Source organism: Salvia hispanica, chromosome 1 (assembly GCF_029641045.1).
Source record: "Salvia hispanica isolate PSC_SH4W2 chromosome 1, Shi_PSC_v1, whole genome shotgun sequence".
Classification (NCBI taxonomy): domain Eukaryota; kingdom Viridiplantae; phylum Streptophyta; class Magnoliopsida; order Lamiales; family Lamiaceae; genus Salvia; species Salvia hispanica.
In genome coordinates, this window is record NC_142692.1 from 55,049,276 (window position 1) to 55,067,194 (window position 17,919).

Here is a 17,919-nt window from a genome sequence, read left to right on the forward strand (position 1 = left end):
CAAGAAATCAATACTACAATCAAATATTTTTTAAGAATTTAATAGAATAAAACAATTACGAACAAAGATGGGGACCATGAAATGAAATGCTAAAATCAAGGTACATAGTACTGAAAAGTGAAAGGCTTATACATGCAATTTATTCAATTTCACAAAGGTTTAATGTTGGGAACCATGCATCGTTTTATATTTCTTGGGAAGTTAAGATCAATGGACATTTTGCAGATGGGAACAGCTACCTTAAATCACTCAGATAAAAGCTGTCGGTTACCCATGAATGCTTAAGTGCATTTTGGTCTATTCGTATCGCATTATACATCTGAAATTTATTGTTTCAAAAAATTAAATTTGACATATACTATTCCAAATAGTTAAACAATAAACATTAAGGGATCAAATTAATCCGCATCCATATAGTTATGTTAAGTTTAATGCTGATAATTCTCGTAGGTTTAGGTCACTTTCAAACACCGGGAAATTGTTAATTACTGACCTTATGAAACCATGTTATCTTAAAACATTTATCTTTTAAAAATTTTAATTTTAAATCACAAATCATTCATTTTCAAACTTTAAAATTTTCCTGAAAATAAAACTAGTAACATCTTTCCTTAATAATCTGACTTTGAAAATTTCCTTATTAATCACGACGAGTCAGAGTGCTGAGATCTCGGGCTGAGTTGTTAGTCTAGTGAAATGAGTTTAGACAAAGTATAAGGTGCATATCCCCAATGATTCATATCGATCGAGTGAAGAAAGTTCATTTTGATAGCATGTATGTATGCGTGTATGTATGTGTGTGCGCGTGTGTGTATGTGTGTGCACGTGAGTGTACGCACGTGTGCATGTGCACACGTGTGTGCTTGTGTTTTTAATACATGTGTGTGCATGTGCATGTGCGTGTGCGTGTGCGTGTGTATAATGGTGAGAGTATGTTCGTTAATCTAAGTTTTGAAATGTGTATATGTAACAGCCCGGCATTTCTAGGGTATAATAAATGCGGCGACTGCTACTTAGGCGAACTTAAAAACAACAAGAACAGAGACTAGGGTTTCAATTAAAGAGATTTACCCTAGCAATTAATGAAGATCAAGGCAATAAGTCAACGGCTAACTTACGAGAATCAAGACTTAATAGATTAGGCTCAAAAGTCAAAGGTTTAGCATAATTCCAACAAAACGCACTAATTCCCCTCATTCCAAAACAAGAATTTAGGTTCACCACAACCAAAGATAATAAGTTTTCCAAAAATATTCAGCGGAAGCATATCAAGAGAAAGCGGAGCCATGTATGAAGACACGACTACACTTATAGTTTCAAACATCCATTTTATTCGAATCAATCTTCTCAACACCACCGACCGCCCATCGCCGCTCAACCTGCACATAGGGAAAACACATGCAGGGCTGAGTATTTTAGACATACTCAGTGGACTCATGCCAAAATTTTTATAGTTATGCCACCCTTACCATAGTGAACTCGAGTTTTGCATTTATTTAAAGATAAGCATCGAGTCACAAAATATATCATGGACTGGCCAGTCAAATAATACCTCCCATTTTCTCATCAATCATCATTTCATAGTGCGACGAAAGTGTGGCCACACTATTCGCCCACAAGATCGGCCGACTAGCAAGGACGGCTCCCGATCTCCAGTGTACACTAGCCTGATAGGGTTTGCGGCCCTACTCAGACCCGAATTCGTTTTTATAGCCGCTGTAGCCTAATGGAGCGTACTCACAATCTAGGCATCAGGCAATCACAATATCCAAAAATAATTTATAGGCATGGCATAACAGTTCAATCCACCCTTATTTCTCCAACATCATAAATTTGCACATAGAAGAGAGTTTAGAATAAAGCCCACCTCGATTTCTTTCGAGTTCAACAAAAATGCACTTCTTCTTGATATCCCACCGGGAACGCGAACTATCACCTTTAGTTCATATTTTTCATATAAGTCTCAAATCATGGATTAAAATTATGCATGATCTCACGTTTCCCTTTTCCCTTCGATTATTTTCCAAAATCAACAATCAAAATCAAAGTACGATTATCATATCGTTTTTATTCACACAACAACTCCAGATCTTTCATCAAATCGTGTCACGCATGAGTGTTCTTCCACACACAACACACGCACACACACCACGCATGTACACGCCTACCGAGGCATGCACATACACACACACACACTCTCGGCCACACACACACACACACATGCATCCAATTTCACCGATTAATTTTCCCCTTCACTCGTTCTAAATGCATGTGGACTCAAGAACACCGATTGATCGGTAGAAGAGGAAAAGATTAATAATAGAAGTACCTTTTCTTGCAAAAACAAACGGTAGAAACAAGTAGAATCTTGATTCTTCAATGAATTCTTGAATTGCAGCTTCAATTCTTCTCCAAAAGATGAAGAATTAATGGAGAAAGTTGAATAAAAATTTGAGAGAGTGGGAGAAAGAGAGAGACCGAAAATTGGGAGAGTGGGGGACGGTTTCTGTAGTGCTAGGGTTTTGATTTCTCTCCTCTTATTTATAGAGTGCAAGATATACTCCAATAATTAAATAAATAAAGATTTGGGAGAGATTTGTTGGTTGTAGAGGCCGACAATTTGGAGAGAAATATTAGGGAAATTCGAATCTCATGCTTATTTAATAGCATATGATTTAATTTGAATATTTTACGGAGTAGAATAAAATATCACGGAGCACGAATATAATAAATAAAATACTCCCCAAGTATAGCCAAAAGTGGCGTGACTTTCCATTCCTTAGAAGGAATTAGATTTAAATCCTATTTAAATTAGGATATGGTAAGATCTCCTTAGATTTGGCAAGATATGCTAGAATATTTGAATTTAATTATGGAAGAGAATCAATAAGGGATCAAATAATATAATAAAAATTATCCCTTCTTCCATAATAAGGGAATTTCGAAAATCCCTCTAGGAATAACATAGATTTCGAAATTTTCATCAAATAAAAGGAATAATCGGACTTTGGATTTAATTTGGATAACTATCCCAAGCAATAATTAAATCCAAGAAAAATAGGATTTCTTTCCAATAAATAGGAGGGTCTAAAATTCTACATGATTAAATGATGCTCCTATTAAATTCTCACTCATCCCTTAGGCAAATAATTCACCACAAATATTATTTCCTCCCACATCAAAATATCCACCTTTTTCGAAAATCATCTCCACTTCACATTTTCAAACAACTTTGACCATTCCACGGCCTCGTCATATTTTCCACAATATTGACTATTCAATAGCCACGTCACATATTCCACAAGTTGATCATTCAACTCAATCTCAACTCAAAATCGCAATTAGGTCACAAAGAATATTGCAATTTATCACTCATCATTTAATTTCACATATCATAGCATTAAAAGCATTTAATGCAAAATTTCCACGTCACAAAAATTAGGGTTCGAAAAAGCGGGGCGTTACAATATATGTGTATAAAATAGCATTATAAAGTGAATTAGGTTTATCAAGTACGTTTAGATTGTATGTGAGGATAAGTTGAGTAAGTAATCGTGAAAGGAGCGATTAGGAAATTCATGGTTGATTGAATGGTTCGTATGAACTAATTTGTATAATGTGATTATGTGACCTATCTTGAAAGGTGTTGAGCGTACGTGAATTGGAAAGAAGCAAGGAGTTGTGAACTGTAACCATAAGTTGATAAGGTGGGCTTTTCTGACCTACACTATTATTGTAGCCTTTGCTATCCTACTGTGTATGGGCAAAACGATCTACGCCCTCAGTCCAAGAAAAATAGTCTCATTTTGTCATATTGGGATATCCACAAAAATTAATCTCATTTCTAAAAAAAAGGAAAGATTCTCATAATATTTTTTTCACTTTTTCTCCTCCTCTCTCTCTCACACTTTACCCACCTTTTCTCCATATCTCTCTTACTTTACCTACTTTTTCTCCTCATCTCTCTTATGTTACCAATTGTTCATTAAAACTCGTGCCGTCGACAAATGAGACTATTTTTTGTAGACAGAGGAGATAATATTTTTATACTTCGTGGAAATAAAAATGTTTGTTTTGCTATTAATTGTTTTATGAACTGTCGCGGTACCATAAAAAAATAAGGGCATTCACATTAGTCCGCCTTATATATTCGCCCTTCTCCATTTTTCTTTGTCACGTCAGCATTTTATCTTCCAATCCATACACCTGCAATAGTCCGTCCAATAAATCTGACCATCCCCATTCTTTATCTTTTTAAATTTGAATGTTATTAAATAAAGTAAAATATTGGAACTACAAAAATTAAAGAAAATGCCTAAAATACTTAATTAAAAAAAGTTACAACGAAAATACTTAATTAAAAAAAAAAAGAAAATAATAAAAAAAAAAAACTAGTACACTACGGATAAAACCAGATCACTTCTTCATTCCCAACTAGCTTGAGCTGGTTCATGAATTCCTCGAGGACTTCTAGCTCATTCGGGTTCTAGCACGCGGTAAGGGAGTATTAAGTGTCCAACAACGCCATTTGCACCGTGACCCTGATTGCATCGGAGACAAGGCTTCTAGCTCGTACATCGTCGCCTTTGTATTCCCCTTCCTCTTGGCCGCTTTAATATCAATGGGATGACGACTATCTGTAGGCACTCGTGTGCCAAAACTCTCCTCCGTAGGCTCGTTCAAGTCCACTGCATTGCCCTTGCTGATGCTGGTGTAGATGCCACTGGCGTTGATTTTCGTCCTCTTCAGTCCACTCGTCACTAACCTTGCTTGGAACTTCGGTAAATCATTGACAGTAAGCCAGATGTAGTAGTGCTTGAACTCAAGAAATACCCATTTTGCGAGTATATCTTCATGGCTTTGTTGCTAATATCTTCCATACTCTTTCCGCTACCACACATCCTCAGGGTGTTGGTGTAGGCTGAGGAAAATTTGGCAATCTCCCTCTTTGTTCGGTCCGCAGTGTGCTTCTTTGCCCTAGTCGGCTTCAGGTCGTTGTTTCCATTATGCGCCCCCCAGTACTTGGCCACCCTCTGGTTGTTGGAGTAGACCAGGTCTTCCGATATATTGATCCAACAGCTCGCTAGAACAATCGACTCCTCGGTGGTGTAGTTCTGCCTCTTGGTACCATTTTCGGGCGTGGGTTTAGATGTATGCCGCTATGGCCTTCCCCTGGCATCGGGGTGCCACCGGTGTACATCGAGTGACCACCGGAGAACATTGGAGTTTTTTCGGGATAAGTCGGATTGGGATTCATATTGAAATTACTATAGTTAAGGAGAAATGAGATAAGGAAGAGAGGATTGTGATCAATTGCTAACTCATCCCGTAACTGCTAACTACAACTAATTTAAGACCATATGATTTTAGAGATCTAATGGTCTATAAATTGTCTTTCGTTTAACAACTACTCCCTCCGTCTGCCATTAGGAGTCACATTCATGGGCGGCACGAGTTTAAAGAAATGTTATGAAATGTGGGTGGAAAAAAGTTAGTAGGAATAGGGTCTCACTTGTATATATTAGTTTTAAATGAAATGTGAGTGAAATGAGTTAGTGAAAGGTGGGACCCTATTACCATTTATGGTCAAAGTGAACCGGGACTCTTATTCGCGAACGGACTAAAATGGAAAAACGAGACTCCTATTCGCGGACGGAGGGAGTATCAATTTAGGGTTTAAGAACACAATATCAATATAGTGTATAAAATATATCAACATGAAGACATGACAATGTCAACACAATCATGTTGACATTGTCCAAACATTGTATTGACATATTATGTAAAATGTAAAGTTGCTTTACGAAATATATAAATATTTATGAAAATTTTATCAAATTTTGATATCGAAACATATGCATGTAGGATCTCATTGGAATCCTCATAAAATTATCTTTAACTTGATATACGTTGCACGAAAAAATAATTTAAATCAAGATAGTAATATGACATTTAAAGTTTTAAGATATTTTTTAAAAGTTAATTATAACTAATTTGTTGTTAATTGACATTAATACTATAATTTACATTTTTTGTGCATGATATTGATACTCGGAGCTGAATGATCTTGTCCTTGATTTGAAGATTTAATGTCTATCTTTTAATTGTAGTTAGCAATATAAGAGTAAATTAGCAATATAACACACGTAGAGAAAGAGATTGGAGTATAAGATCAGAAATGGGTTTTAAAAAAAGGGTATATTTATATATTACAAAGTAGGAAAATAAATAAATAAATAAATGGGAAAACACATTGAATGCGCGATCGGTGGTCATGTGCAAAATAGCGCCGATCAGCGCGACCGACCGATTGGTGTGCCCAACACGTAGGGCGGGCGGGAAGGGCGTGAGATCGGCGGAGGCCGTGTAATAGGGACGATCGCCCGATCAATTGTATCGATCACGACAATTGTCCACTACTGAGGATGGCCTAATACTTGAATTTGAGATTAAAAAAAAAGTTCAATATTTTCCTTAAAAATAAATGGCGCGCAGTAAAATAGGGTAGGCGTAAATAGATGAAGGAGGGTTTGGTGGTCCACACATACTCATCAACCCAATCTCCACTCGACAACGCAAACATCAACTAGCCCCACCCTACACCCATCACTTCCCAACCAATACGAGTCACATCATGGTGCATTAATTAATATACGAATATATAAGTATGTTTCTGCATCTCAATACAATACCATTACCACCACAAACGCGAGGGAGAAAGCATATGCTTTATGAGACAGGAAGGAAAGCATCGCTGAAATTAAATATGTCAGGATCAAAACCCCACATCCCTCTCTCTTGCCCCCCTTTTTATCGTTTCACATAAATCTGAAGCAAATTTAGGGTTTTCTCAGAAAGAGGGAAACTAAAACAAAATGGGTCGAGGTAGGGTTGAGCCGAAGAGGATCGAAAACAAGATTAGCAGGCAAGTCACCTTCTCCAAGAGAAGATCAGGCCTCTGGAAAAAGGCTAATGAGATCTCCCTTCTCTGCGATGCTGACGTTGCTTTGATTGTCTTCTCCACTTCGGGAAAACTCTTCCACTATTCCTCTCATTCTAGGTACTTTTAATCGACTATATTTTTGTCTCTTTATCGTCTTGCATTCACTATAACAAAAAGATTCAATAAAAAGGACATTTTTTTATGCTATTAAGTTACTAATTTGTGTGTTTAATTATATCACCAGCACTTCATAAGCTGTTTTTATTGTTGGTGTCTCAATTTAAATTAGGGAAAACAAACAAACAAAAGAACAAGATAATTTGCTCTCAACTTGGAGAAGTTTTCTTTTGTGTCCTAAATTATGTTTATTTTTGAAATTTTTCAAACACTAGTAATTGCCTCTCAATTTTTGTGTTATTAAAACATAAGTTTTTTTTTTAGTGATTCGTCTTTCATCAGAAGCCACCTCATCAGTTTATGCTGTTTTTGTTCATCAATCTTTTTTGCTGAAAATAAGCGACTCCATCTACTGTTTTATATAAATAAATATATAAACACACTTACATAATGTATTTATTAAATACATATGGTACTTCCCTTTTATTGTTTTTGGTGGTTGTCATCTTTTGATTTTGTATTTAATTGGGTCCTTAAAGGAGCAACTTGATGAATGCTTCTTATTAATTTGTCATTATCAATAGTATAATTTGTTTGTGTCAGTCTTGATGTGGTAAAAAATATGGGGCCATTCCAAAAAAAAAAAAAAAACTCATTTGTTTTAGCAGCTATGTGGGTTGGGGAATTGGGTGACCAGGATGAACCCTGTCGGATCGAAGGGTTAGGCCAAATTAAGCAGACCTTCGAAAACTTTTTGTCTTCCATTTGTCTTTTGAAATGATAGTTCTTCATATTCTGATATCTCAATGTGTACCAGCAGTTAATTATAGTTCTGACAGATATTGGCAGAGATGCTGCCTAGTGTTTTTAATTTAAAGATATTAACAAAAGTACTACTCCCTCCTAGAAAATTTGTCGCTTATTTTCTTTTTTGTCCGTCACTAAAAATTTGTCACCTTTCAGTTTTACCATTTTTGGTAGTAGACTTCACATTCCACTAACTCATTCTCACTCACATTTTATTTTAAAACTAATATATAAAAGTAGGATCCCCGTGTGCCACTAACTTTTTCAACCCACTTTCTATTACATTTCTTAAAACTTGTGTCGGGTCAAATAGTGTCAAATTTTAAGGGATGGAGGGAGTAATTATTTATATATGCATATATACATGAGGAAAAACTGTAACAAAGCTATGATTTCTATTAGTTTTATTTGGATTTCACTAATCAATACTCCCTAGTTTTTATACAAAAGTTAATTATCTTATACGATGCATTTTGAATTCAACCGTATAATTAAGATGTGACACATAGCTTAAAACATACTGATACTTAAAAAAAAAAAGTTCTCTTATACAAAAGTTCTCGTATAATTATACAGAAGTTCTCTTACATAAGTTTGGCATATTATACATACTACTAGGTAATGCGTTTCACTATATTTGCCTGTAAATTGCTTATTAAACTTTTGTCAAATTTGTTTGCATACCAACTTTAAAATCTGCCGATAATTGTCAAACTATTGATTTGTTCTTATTTTGCAATCAATCACAATTTTAGCTCTAATATGACTTAATATAATGTTGTTTCGCTATCTAAAATGTGATGTCATTTTGATTTACAACCTATGTTAGCATCGAAATATTGACTAGTTGCAGAATAAGAAGATATTAATAGTTTGGTTGATATGAATAATTCAGTAATTTATAGGCATATTTTAACGCTGGTATGTAAAATCAGAATTTGGCAAAAGTACGGTCAAATTACCCTAAATTACAGTTCTTCCCATTTTAAAGTAAGATTCATATATACATTTATTAGTAAATAGTTTTGTTTTCATGGTCTAAGACTCTTCATCTCGAATATTTCAAACTTTAAACTTGAAATCTCACACTAACAGATTTCCGTATAGTTGCATCCATTCATAATTATCGACCTTTAGTCATATATACTTCTTAGCCAAGACAGATGACAGGAATTCGTATATGCAATAGATGATCCTACTTGAATGCTTTCACTTGATGAAGTGTATCTTGAAATTTCATTTTTCGATCCTCAATTCAAAATCAGGATGCCTTGCAATTTTGGATATATTATATATGCAACACCAAGGGGGTTCATTCTTTTACTTGTTTGATACTATTTCATATATATGATAGCATGGGAAGACTTGTTGAACGATACGAGCAACACACGTACTCTCAGAAAATTGGTGCGCCTAACGAACCGAAGGTGCTTCAAGTTTGCTAGTAAATTGCTCTACCATTTGAATCATGATCTCAATAGTGATGTGTTTATCATACGTAGGAAGACTTGCTCCTCGACTATCCAAAACTTGGCCATCGTCTGCAATTTCTGCACAGAACTATGAGGTACAGATTCTCTACACCTTATGAACATGAATCTGAAATTCCTTTTTCTTCTAATTTATACTATTCATTTTGCTAATTCAATAATAGTAGTCTTTTCTTTTTCCAAGAGGGGAAGTTTGTTTCTAATATTTTGTATGACATTCTTCCAAAACACCAAACTAAGTGCAGAACACCAAACTAAGTGCATTTAATATCAAGCTGATTAAGTTCGAGAAATTTAAGTTTAATTTGACTAATTTTAAGTTGTTGCAATAAATTTAAGGGGAAATACAATATTCATCTATAGACCATGAGTTTGTCTTAGTTAGACCTAATATCTAGATCAGTGGCAAAATCGTCTCAATTATATAATAAATGTATTGCTGATACATAGCATCATCTAATATAGAGTGCAAATTTGTATGTCTAATAAATGGATTATAATCAATGTCAAACTAATTTCTAGGGCTGAACTGTCAAAGCCTTTATTTCTCTTTTGTTTTAGTTTATTTTAGAACATTGTTAGATATTTTGAAGTTCATTTTTAGTTCGTTTTAGTTCATTTTATAAGGACTTTATTATTGGCTTGTTTTAGTTCGTTCTAGAAAGTATGAATCAAAACGATTTTAAAATGAACTGTGTGCTATTTATAATGAACTCTGTGTTGGTTGACGGTTGGACATTGGCATATATCACAACCTTCTAAGAAATAATTGAAATAATTTTATTTGTAGGAATTACGCGGGAGAGGATCTAGATCCACTGAGCTTGAGAGAGCTCCAAACTCTTGAGCATCAACTCCAAAATGCTTTGAAGCGTATTAGGACTAAAAAGGTTAATTACAACACGTATTCCAATATTTGTCAGGTTCATGTTTAATTTGCATATATCAGAAAATTAAATAATCATTAATATTTTTTTTTTTTTGTGATGAGCAGAACCAACTCATGCATGAGTCGATTTCCCAGCTTCAGAAAAAGGTTATTGTTTAAATTATTTGTTTTATAATTTTATGCTCTCTGCATTTTAATCCATATGATCATATATCAAGACTAGCTCCTAATAAATTATTCTTCAAAAATATAACAAAAAAAATAGGGATTTAAAGCATTTTAGCTCCAGATTATCATTGATCCGGTCTACCAAATTTGATGACCCATATATCAAGAGTTTTTTTTCTTTGATTTTTTTCTTCTAGTTCAAGTTAGTATGCTTTTAAATTTACTTTTACAATTATCAACTAGAGTTATTACATCCAGTGGCGGACGCAGAAAAAAATCGTGGTAGGGGCTGAACTATATACTCTTCCGTCGGCGAATAATTCTCTTATTTCCTTTTCACATATGTTCGCGCGTAATAGTCTCATTTACTCTTTTATTTTGATAAGTGGATTCCACATTCCACTAACTCGTCTCGATCACGATTTATTATAGTAATACACAAAAATTATAACTCATATTCCACTACATTTTTTTATTCATTTTTTAATATAATCCTTAAAACTCGAATTAAGTCAAAATAAGACAATTAATAACGGACAACCATATAGTAGTATTTTTTTAGTAATAAATATGAAAAACTATACTCCCTCCGTCCCACGTTACTTGTGTCACTTCTTTTTCACACTCGTTTTGTAAAAATAATAATAAATAGTTAAAGTGGAGATAAAGTAAAGTAAGAAAGAATCTTAACTATATTATTCTTTCTTACTTTACTTTATCTCCACTTTAACTATTTATTATTACTTTTACAAAACGAGTGCGAAAAAGAAGTGACTCAAGTAACGTGGGACGGAGGGAGTATGAAACAAAATATTAATAACTTAAAATGTTGTCCTAAGTAGTTGTAAAAAGGAGGAATATTACCTTAGAAAACCTCAAATTATTCAATGTGAGCACCTTAAAGTCTAATTCTAGGATAAAAATTCTAAACCAACATCTTTGAAAAAAAAAAAAAATTAATCATTTGTAGAATCCTATATGAATTAAACTACACGTTCAATTCATGAAATGTTTTTCATATTTTCGTTCTTAATTTTTATAATAAAATAAATATTAAAAGTTATAAAAAATAAATATAAGTAGTATAATAGAATTGTAAAGAAATAAAAGGAGAAGAAAAGTACAGAAAATAAAAAAGAGTAAAAATTGATATTTACAATATAAACCCGCATAAACCTTAATCCACTTATGAATTATAGAATATATCATTAGTATTTAATTAATTATTTATACTACACTCACACTGGACGATACTTTCAAGGAATAACATTATTATATCAAATATACATATATTAATTATTTTATAGGAGTAATTTAGTGGGACATCTTCTTCCTCAAAATACCTGTAACAACAATTAATTTCCCAATTCACTTCTGCAAATTTGAATTCACAGATTCAACTCAGCGACTTCAGCCCCTTCTCAACATTAATTTCACGCAATTTAGTCTTCAATAACTTTGATTTAGGAAGGGCTAAAGACTGTTTTTTTTTAAATTTCAAAAGATTTTAGCAATAGGATGAAAGGGTAAATAAATTTTTGGGAAGGGCTTGAGCCCCTCCCTCGGCCTTACTGTGTCCGCCCCCGATTACATCCTATTAGGTACAGTATATAATTATTTTTTTATCATTAATTTTCTCTTTTATTAGTTAATAATGAATTGTTATCATTATCCAAAACTAAGACTTATAATTTTGAACTTCAATATTTACGAAACAAAGGTTAAGTATGATTTTTACTAGATATACGAGTGTGACAGGAGTGGCATACATAATTGTAAACCCTAACATGAATCGGTGAATCCAGATTAATTAATTTTAAAACTATGATAAAACATAGGAAATGAATACTAGTATTAAAGAAAAATAAAGATAAAAATCTAGAAAAAAATTGAAAGTGGGACAACAATTGTGGATAGTGAATTAAGTGAGTATTGTTTAATTTTTTTTATAAAAGTGAATGAACACAATATTTGGATTTACTTTTATTCCCTCTTTTTCTTACTAATTACTTTAATGCCGTTCATACTATTTTTGTTAAAATATAAGTACACTACTGTCTTAAAAAAATACAGGGATGTATTCATTTTCAACTTGCAAATATTGTTTAAAAATAAAATATTTGTAGTCCATTGAATCTTGTAATCTAATAGTTAGATTAATGCGAAATATCATCTAATAATATAAATTATTAGTTTAATAACGTAACTTAGCTAATAATGTAGTACTATTTTGGTAAAATAATGTACTCCATTCGTCCCACAATAGGAGTCACTCTTATTGTGGGCACGAATTTTAAGAAATGTAAAGAATACTAGGTTGAAAAAAATTAGCGAAATATGAGATCCACTTTTTTATATTGATTTTATAATAAAATGTGAGTGAAGTGAGTTAGTGGAATGTAAGCTCTACTTACCATTTATGGTGAAAATGAAGTATGACTTTTATTGTGGGATGGACCAAAATGGCAAAGTGTGACTCTTATTATGGGACGGATGAAGTAGCATTTTAGTCTAATAATATAGTTAGACTAATAATGTATCATCTTAGTTTAATAATGTAGCTTATCACAACCATATAATCCAAAGATCCAAGAACAGTGATTTATTTAATGTTTACTATAAGATACAATATGTCTAAAAATTGATAGTTACTCAAATTTTCTAAATGTAACGAGTGTTTGTCCGTGGGTTTATGTGTATATTTTTTATGCGAGAAATGAGAAGAACTGATTGAAAGTTAAAATAATAACTATACATCCTACTATACTAGAATTATCAATACAAGATCAATTGTTAATTCACTCTAAATTGCTAACTAAATTAATTGGAGATATAAGCTCTTTAGAAATCTTTAGAAATCTAATAGGTCATGTATAATTTCATTTTATTATTATTATTATTTATATTTAAAAAGATAAAAAGAACTATTAAATTTAAGATTTTGGATCAAACTATCAATATAGGGGTGTTCGGTTTTCAAGATTGTATCTGACATTAAATATGTAGTGCGTTTGGTTTATGAGATTCATTAATCTCACAACTCATTCATAGATGGATAATCATGTGATACTTAGTCATAGCTAAAATAATCTCACAACTCAATCCTAAATTATATCTTAGTACTGTTGTAGCTAGGAAATCAAACACCACCATAGTGTATTAAATATATCAATATAATACTTTTAAGTATGTCGACACAATTTCGAATTGATATTGAATTCCCTCTTTAAAACTATAAGATGGATATTATCATTTGTTTCTTAATTTAAAAGCTTTAAATATGAGGTAATGATAAACAGGGCTACTGCAGCTTCCAAGACATGATCCAGGTTTTAGTAAGCTTTATTATTGTATAGTGTATGCACAGCTTTCAAAGTTAGGGTTTGTTAGAAGTAGAATAATATTATTAGAATAATTAATAGTAGTTCATATAGGCAGAAAATACAAATTCATTAAATCACAAGGACACCATACATCTAGGTCATTGTATTTAATTATTTAAGACTTGAAACATCCGATGATCATGATCATAAAATAAGTATTCAACATAACCTATATTTTTTCATATGTAACAAATAAAAATCGATTATTTCTGGAGAAATGCTTCTGCAGGTCATGAGGCAAATGTATACTTGACGTGTTTTCATTTTAAATTTTTGATATTTATGACAGGAGAAATCACTGCAGCATCAGAATCACGCATTGAAAAAGGAGGTGATCTTATTTTTAAAAGTAGCTTCGACATAATTGAGTTACAATATGATGGAATATATAATTGAAAGTGAAATTAAAGTTGATCTGATAAATTTAAATATAGTTGAAACCTGAAATTAAGCAGGTGAGGGAGAAGCAGCAAATAGAAGAGAGCAGAGAGCAACCACGAGAAGCTCAAAATATATCCTCCTCCAAACTTCACAACCTAACTATGGCGTACGCATTTATTTCTTGCTTTTCCAATTAACTATCTGTTGGGTTTTTATTTAATTTACTTTTAGATTCTTTTGCAGTACTGATATTTAACAGTTATAGGATATTATAATTAAAACTTCTTTCATAATTGGCAAAACCCTGAGTAAGATTTATAATAGCACACTGAGTAATGGCACTAGATTTTAAGAGATGTTTTGTGTAATATACTTTATATTAATGGGAGAGAGAATTTTTTCCAAAAAAGACAAATTAAAAAAAAATGTGTAACAATGGGACATGGGTTAAGAGCACTAGGAAGTTTCCCCTTTATTCAGATTTTGCAATCGTTAGAACATCGGCGACTCCGTGCTCAACGAAGTATTAAGCATGTACTGTCATCCTTAAATGGCGCTGCACCAAAATGAGTACACATAGGCGTGGTTGAGCATGCTTTCTTTTGGGCCAATCACATGGTACCACTTTATGTGCCTTATATTTTTATTCAAAAGATTTGATTAATTTCCCACTTCATTCTTCACATTCTCATCTTTTCCTCATAATTTTTATTTTATGGACCTACGTTCATATACTCGTTCCGTCTCATTTTTATACTTTTCTTTTTAATTTGTCTCATAAATGATGTCACATTTTCTTTTTCTTTTTTAAAAAATTCTCTTTCACATTAATATAAATATACTCCATCCGTCCCATAAAAATATGGGCAATGGGTATGACATGGTAATTAAGACAAAATTGGTAAAGTAATAGAGAGAATGAGAATAGTAGTTAAAGTGGTGTTAGTGGATAGTGGAACTAAATTATTAAATTGATATCACTTTCCAAAACTGGAATCCACATATTTATATGTCACAGACGAAAATGTAAAGGGCACATATTTTAATGAAAAGTGTCATGTCTATGTACTTTGTTTCGTTCAAATGTACTGTGCACATAAACTTTAGTAGTAGTTGTTATAATTTCCATGGAAAATGTAGATATCAATTTATGTATACCGGATGCTTTGAGTTGCGCCATTGACTTATAATTGAATTTGCAGCGGTAGGGCGGAAGAAGATGGCGGTTCGAACACCCTTATTCCGCCATGGCTACTCGACCATGTGGAAAATAAAATATCCACTTTCAATAAAATGATATAACAAGATTGCCCTATTTATGTTCGGTTTATATATATGTATCGAGTTATATTTATGTTCTAATTTTGCTGTGTTGTAACTCTTTGAATCGCTACAAATGCAGTCGCATTATTATTAATTAGGGTGTAACTGAACTAATTAGCTGGACATAAACATTAGTACTAGAAAATTATATAGTTGATGCGTGCGGTTTTCTCAGCAAATAAGTAGTCTAAACATGTTTAGGAAAATATTTGTATACATGCGTAGATATTCATTGTTAAGATTTAAGAACAATCTTGAAATTAATCGAAAAACAACTCAATAACATAAGCAATTACGTGGTTTGATCAATTTCAACGTTTGTTTCTAAAAAATTGGCATCGTATGCGGGAATTGAAAACCAATGACGAGTGCAAGTTGAAAAGTTTTGGGGCAAGAATGATTTGTGTAAGTAAGTGGAGAGATTAAAGTAGAAAGAGAGAGAGTAAAGTAGAGATAACATGTATTTTCATTTTAAGTAATGATTCATCTTTGTTGGGACAAATCAAAAAAGAAAGTGGGTCATCTTCAATGGGACGGAGGGAGTATATTTATATTAATGCAAGATAATACTTTTTTCTAAAAAAAAAAAATGACATCTTTTATGGGACGAAGGGAGTACTGTTTAGCAGAAATGCTCAAGAGTGAATGTAATCATGTATGGAGACATGATGCATCCAAGCATATACTATCGAAGAATATTTGTCATCGCTGCTTAACACTGTCTATTGTCATCACCACTCAACCTGAATATTTTTAAAACATATGCAGGGCTGAATAATTATACTCAGTGGTCACATGCCAAAATACATTAAAAGTATCATGTCAGACCCTCTTTGAGTGACATCCAGGTTTTAACTTGAAAGAGTCCGAGTACACTAAAACATTTTCTAGTAAAAATGTGACTGCACAGTCAAACTTCCTTTACCTCATTCACCGTATCCGAACTATACATGCCAGAGAATGTGGCCACATTCAAAGCCACTAGACCGGCCAACTCGAAGGAGGGTGTCCGATCTACATATTGTGTACACTAGTCCAAGTAGGGTTTGCGGCCCCACTGAGCCCGAATTCGATTAACTATACATGACAAAAGTTACTTTAGATAAGAACTCCATAAAATAAAACATGACATGTTATAACATAAGTAACATTTGTTTTCACATAGAATGTACTTGAAACATAAAAGCATATTGTAATACCCGTTCTATTAATAGCGTTTATCGTTTGTCAATATGTCCGCTTATCATGTAAATGCTTATATTAAAGTGAGTAGTACTCTAAGCTACTATCTTTTATTACTATAAATCCTTTGGGGTTCTATTAACCAAGTGCCAATGTGAAAAGGTAATTATGCTCAATGAGTTTGACGTGCAAGGAAAATTCAAAAGTAAGTAAATAGTTGTATGTGTACTGTAACATCCCGGAATTTAGAACTCTAGATTAAAGCCCTGGAATTAATTATTTGATGACGTGGAGTCGTGAATGCATTTATTTCATGGGATGCCTTGGCCAAGTCGAGCCTAGGGTTTTTGTTGAAAGTTTGAAAAGTCAAACTATTTGATTTAATGATGTGGCATGTGATATATTAAGTTATGAGACTATGTGGCAATTTAATTGTTTATGGGTGAGTGAGAATATTAGAGGAAAATTTCCATAAATACTTGTCACCCTAATTCTTGTAATTTTCGAAACCTAGCCCCTTGGAGAAGGAATTTCTATTCTTCCAGAATTTATTTAATCCTTGGGATATTTATCCAAATTAATTCCAAGAGCCAATTATTTCCTTGTTTAGAGATGGAAAAAAATCGAGCCCCTTATTTTTCTAGTGATTTTCGAAAACCACTATTTTTGGGAAGGAAGGAATTATTTTATTTTATTTGACTCCCTACTTGATTTCCTTCCATACCTAGAATTTAAATATTCTACCAAATCTTTCCATACTTCAAAAGATCTTGTCTTATCTTATTCTAGGCAATATTAAGAATCCATGCCTTATTTAAATAGGCATAGGGGACGCCTATTTCTACTCCAAATTGGGAGAATTCTTATTTTTATTTTACTCCATGATATTTTATTCTACTCCGTAAAATATACCAAAACAAAATCTTGGCTATCCTAGAAGCCTAGTTTTCGAAAATTTCCATGCTTGATACCTAGTCTATTTTTGTTAATTCTTCTTCCCTACTTCACAATATTATTTTATTTTTATTTAATTGGGAGAATGAGATCTTACCAAATATTCTATTCTAATTACCTAAAGATCTTGTTGAGCACTATAAATAAGAGAAACATCAACCCTAGCCCCCATAATTTTCGGCCCCCACCCTCCCACACACTCTCTCAATTTTTCTTCTACATTACTCCATTAATCCTTCATCCTTTGAGAAGAAATTGAAGTTTAATCCAAGAACTTTGAAG

The 17,919-nt window shown here is 32.8% G+C and overlaps 1 protein-coding gene across 2 annotated transcripts; it reads left to right on the top strand.

Moving 5' to 3' along the window:
* Positions 1-6,704: 6,704 nt before the first annotated feature.
* On the top strand, positions 6,705-15,653 carry LOC125223817 (agamous-like MADS-box protein FUL-L). Of its 2 annotated transcripts, none has more exons than XM_089066395.1 (8): positions 6,705-7,060; positions 9,222-9,294; positions 9,370-9,434; positions 10,148-10,247; positions 10,352-10,393; positions 14,087-14,128; positions 14,232-14,344; positions 15,381-15,653. In XM_089066395.1, exons 1-8 carry the CDS (start codon positions 6,876-6,878, stop codon positions 15,478-15,480), a joined length of 720 nt encoding a protein of 239 aa, XP_088922521.1. In that variant the 5' UTR covers positions 6,705-6,875; the 3' UTR covers positions 15,481-15,653. The 2 variants fall into 2 exon arrangements, with proteins under 2 accessions (XP_088922521.1, XP_047983070.1); XM_048127113.2 differs by having other exon boundaries at positions 14,253-14,344.
* The last annotated feature ends 2,266 nt before the right edge of the window (positions 15,654-17,919 follow it).

Coding starts and splice junctions, on each gene's coding strand:
- LOC125223817 (XM_089066395.1), top strand. CDS start 6,876: ATGGGTCGAGGTAGGGTTGAGCCGAAGAGGATCGAAAACAAGATTAGC. Junction 9,295..9,369: donor GTGCGCCTAACGAACCGAAG/GTGCTTCAAGTT, acceptor TATCATACGTAG/GAAGACTTGCTCCTCGACTA. Junction 14,345..15,380: donor CTTCACAACCTAACTATGGC/GTACGCATTTAT, acceptor TTGAATTTGCAG/CGGTAGGGCGGAAGAAGATG.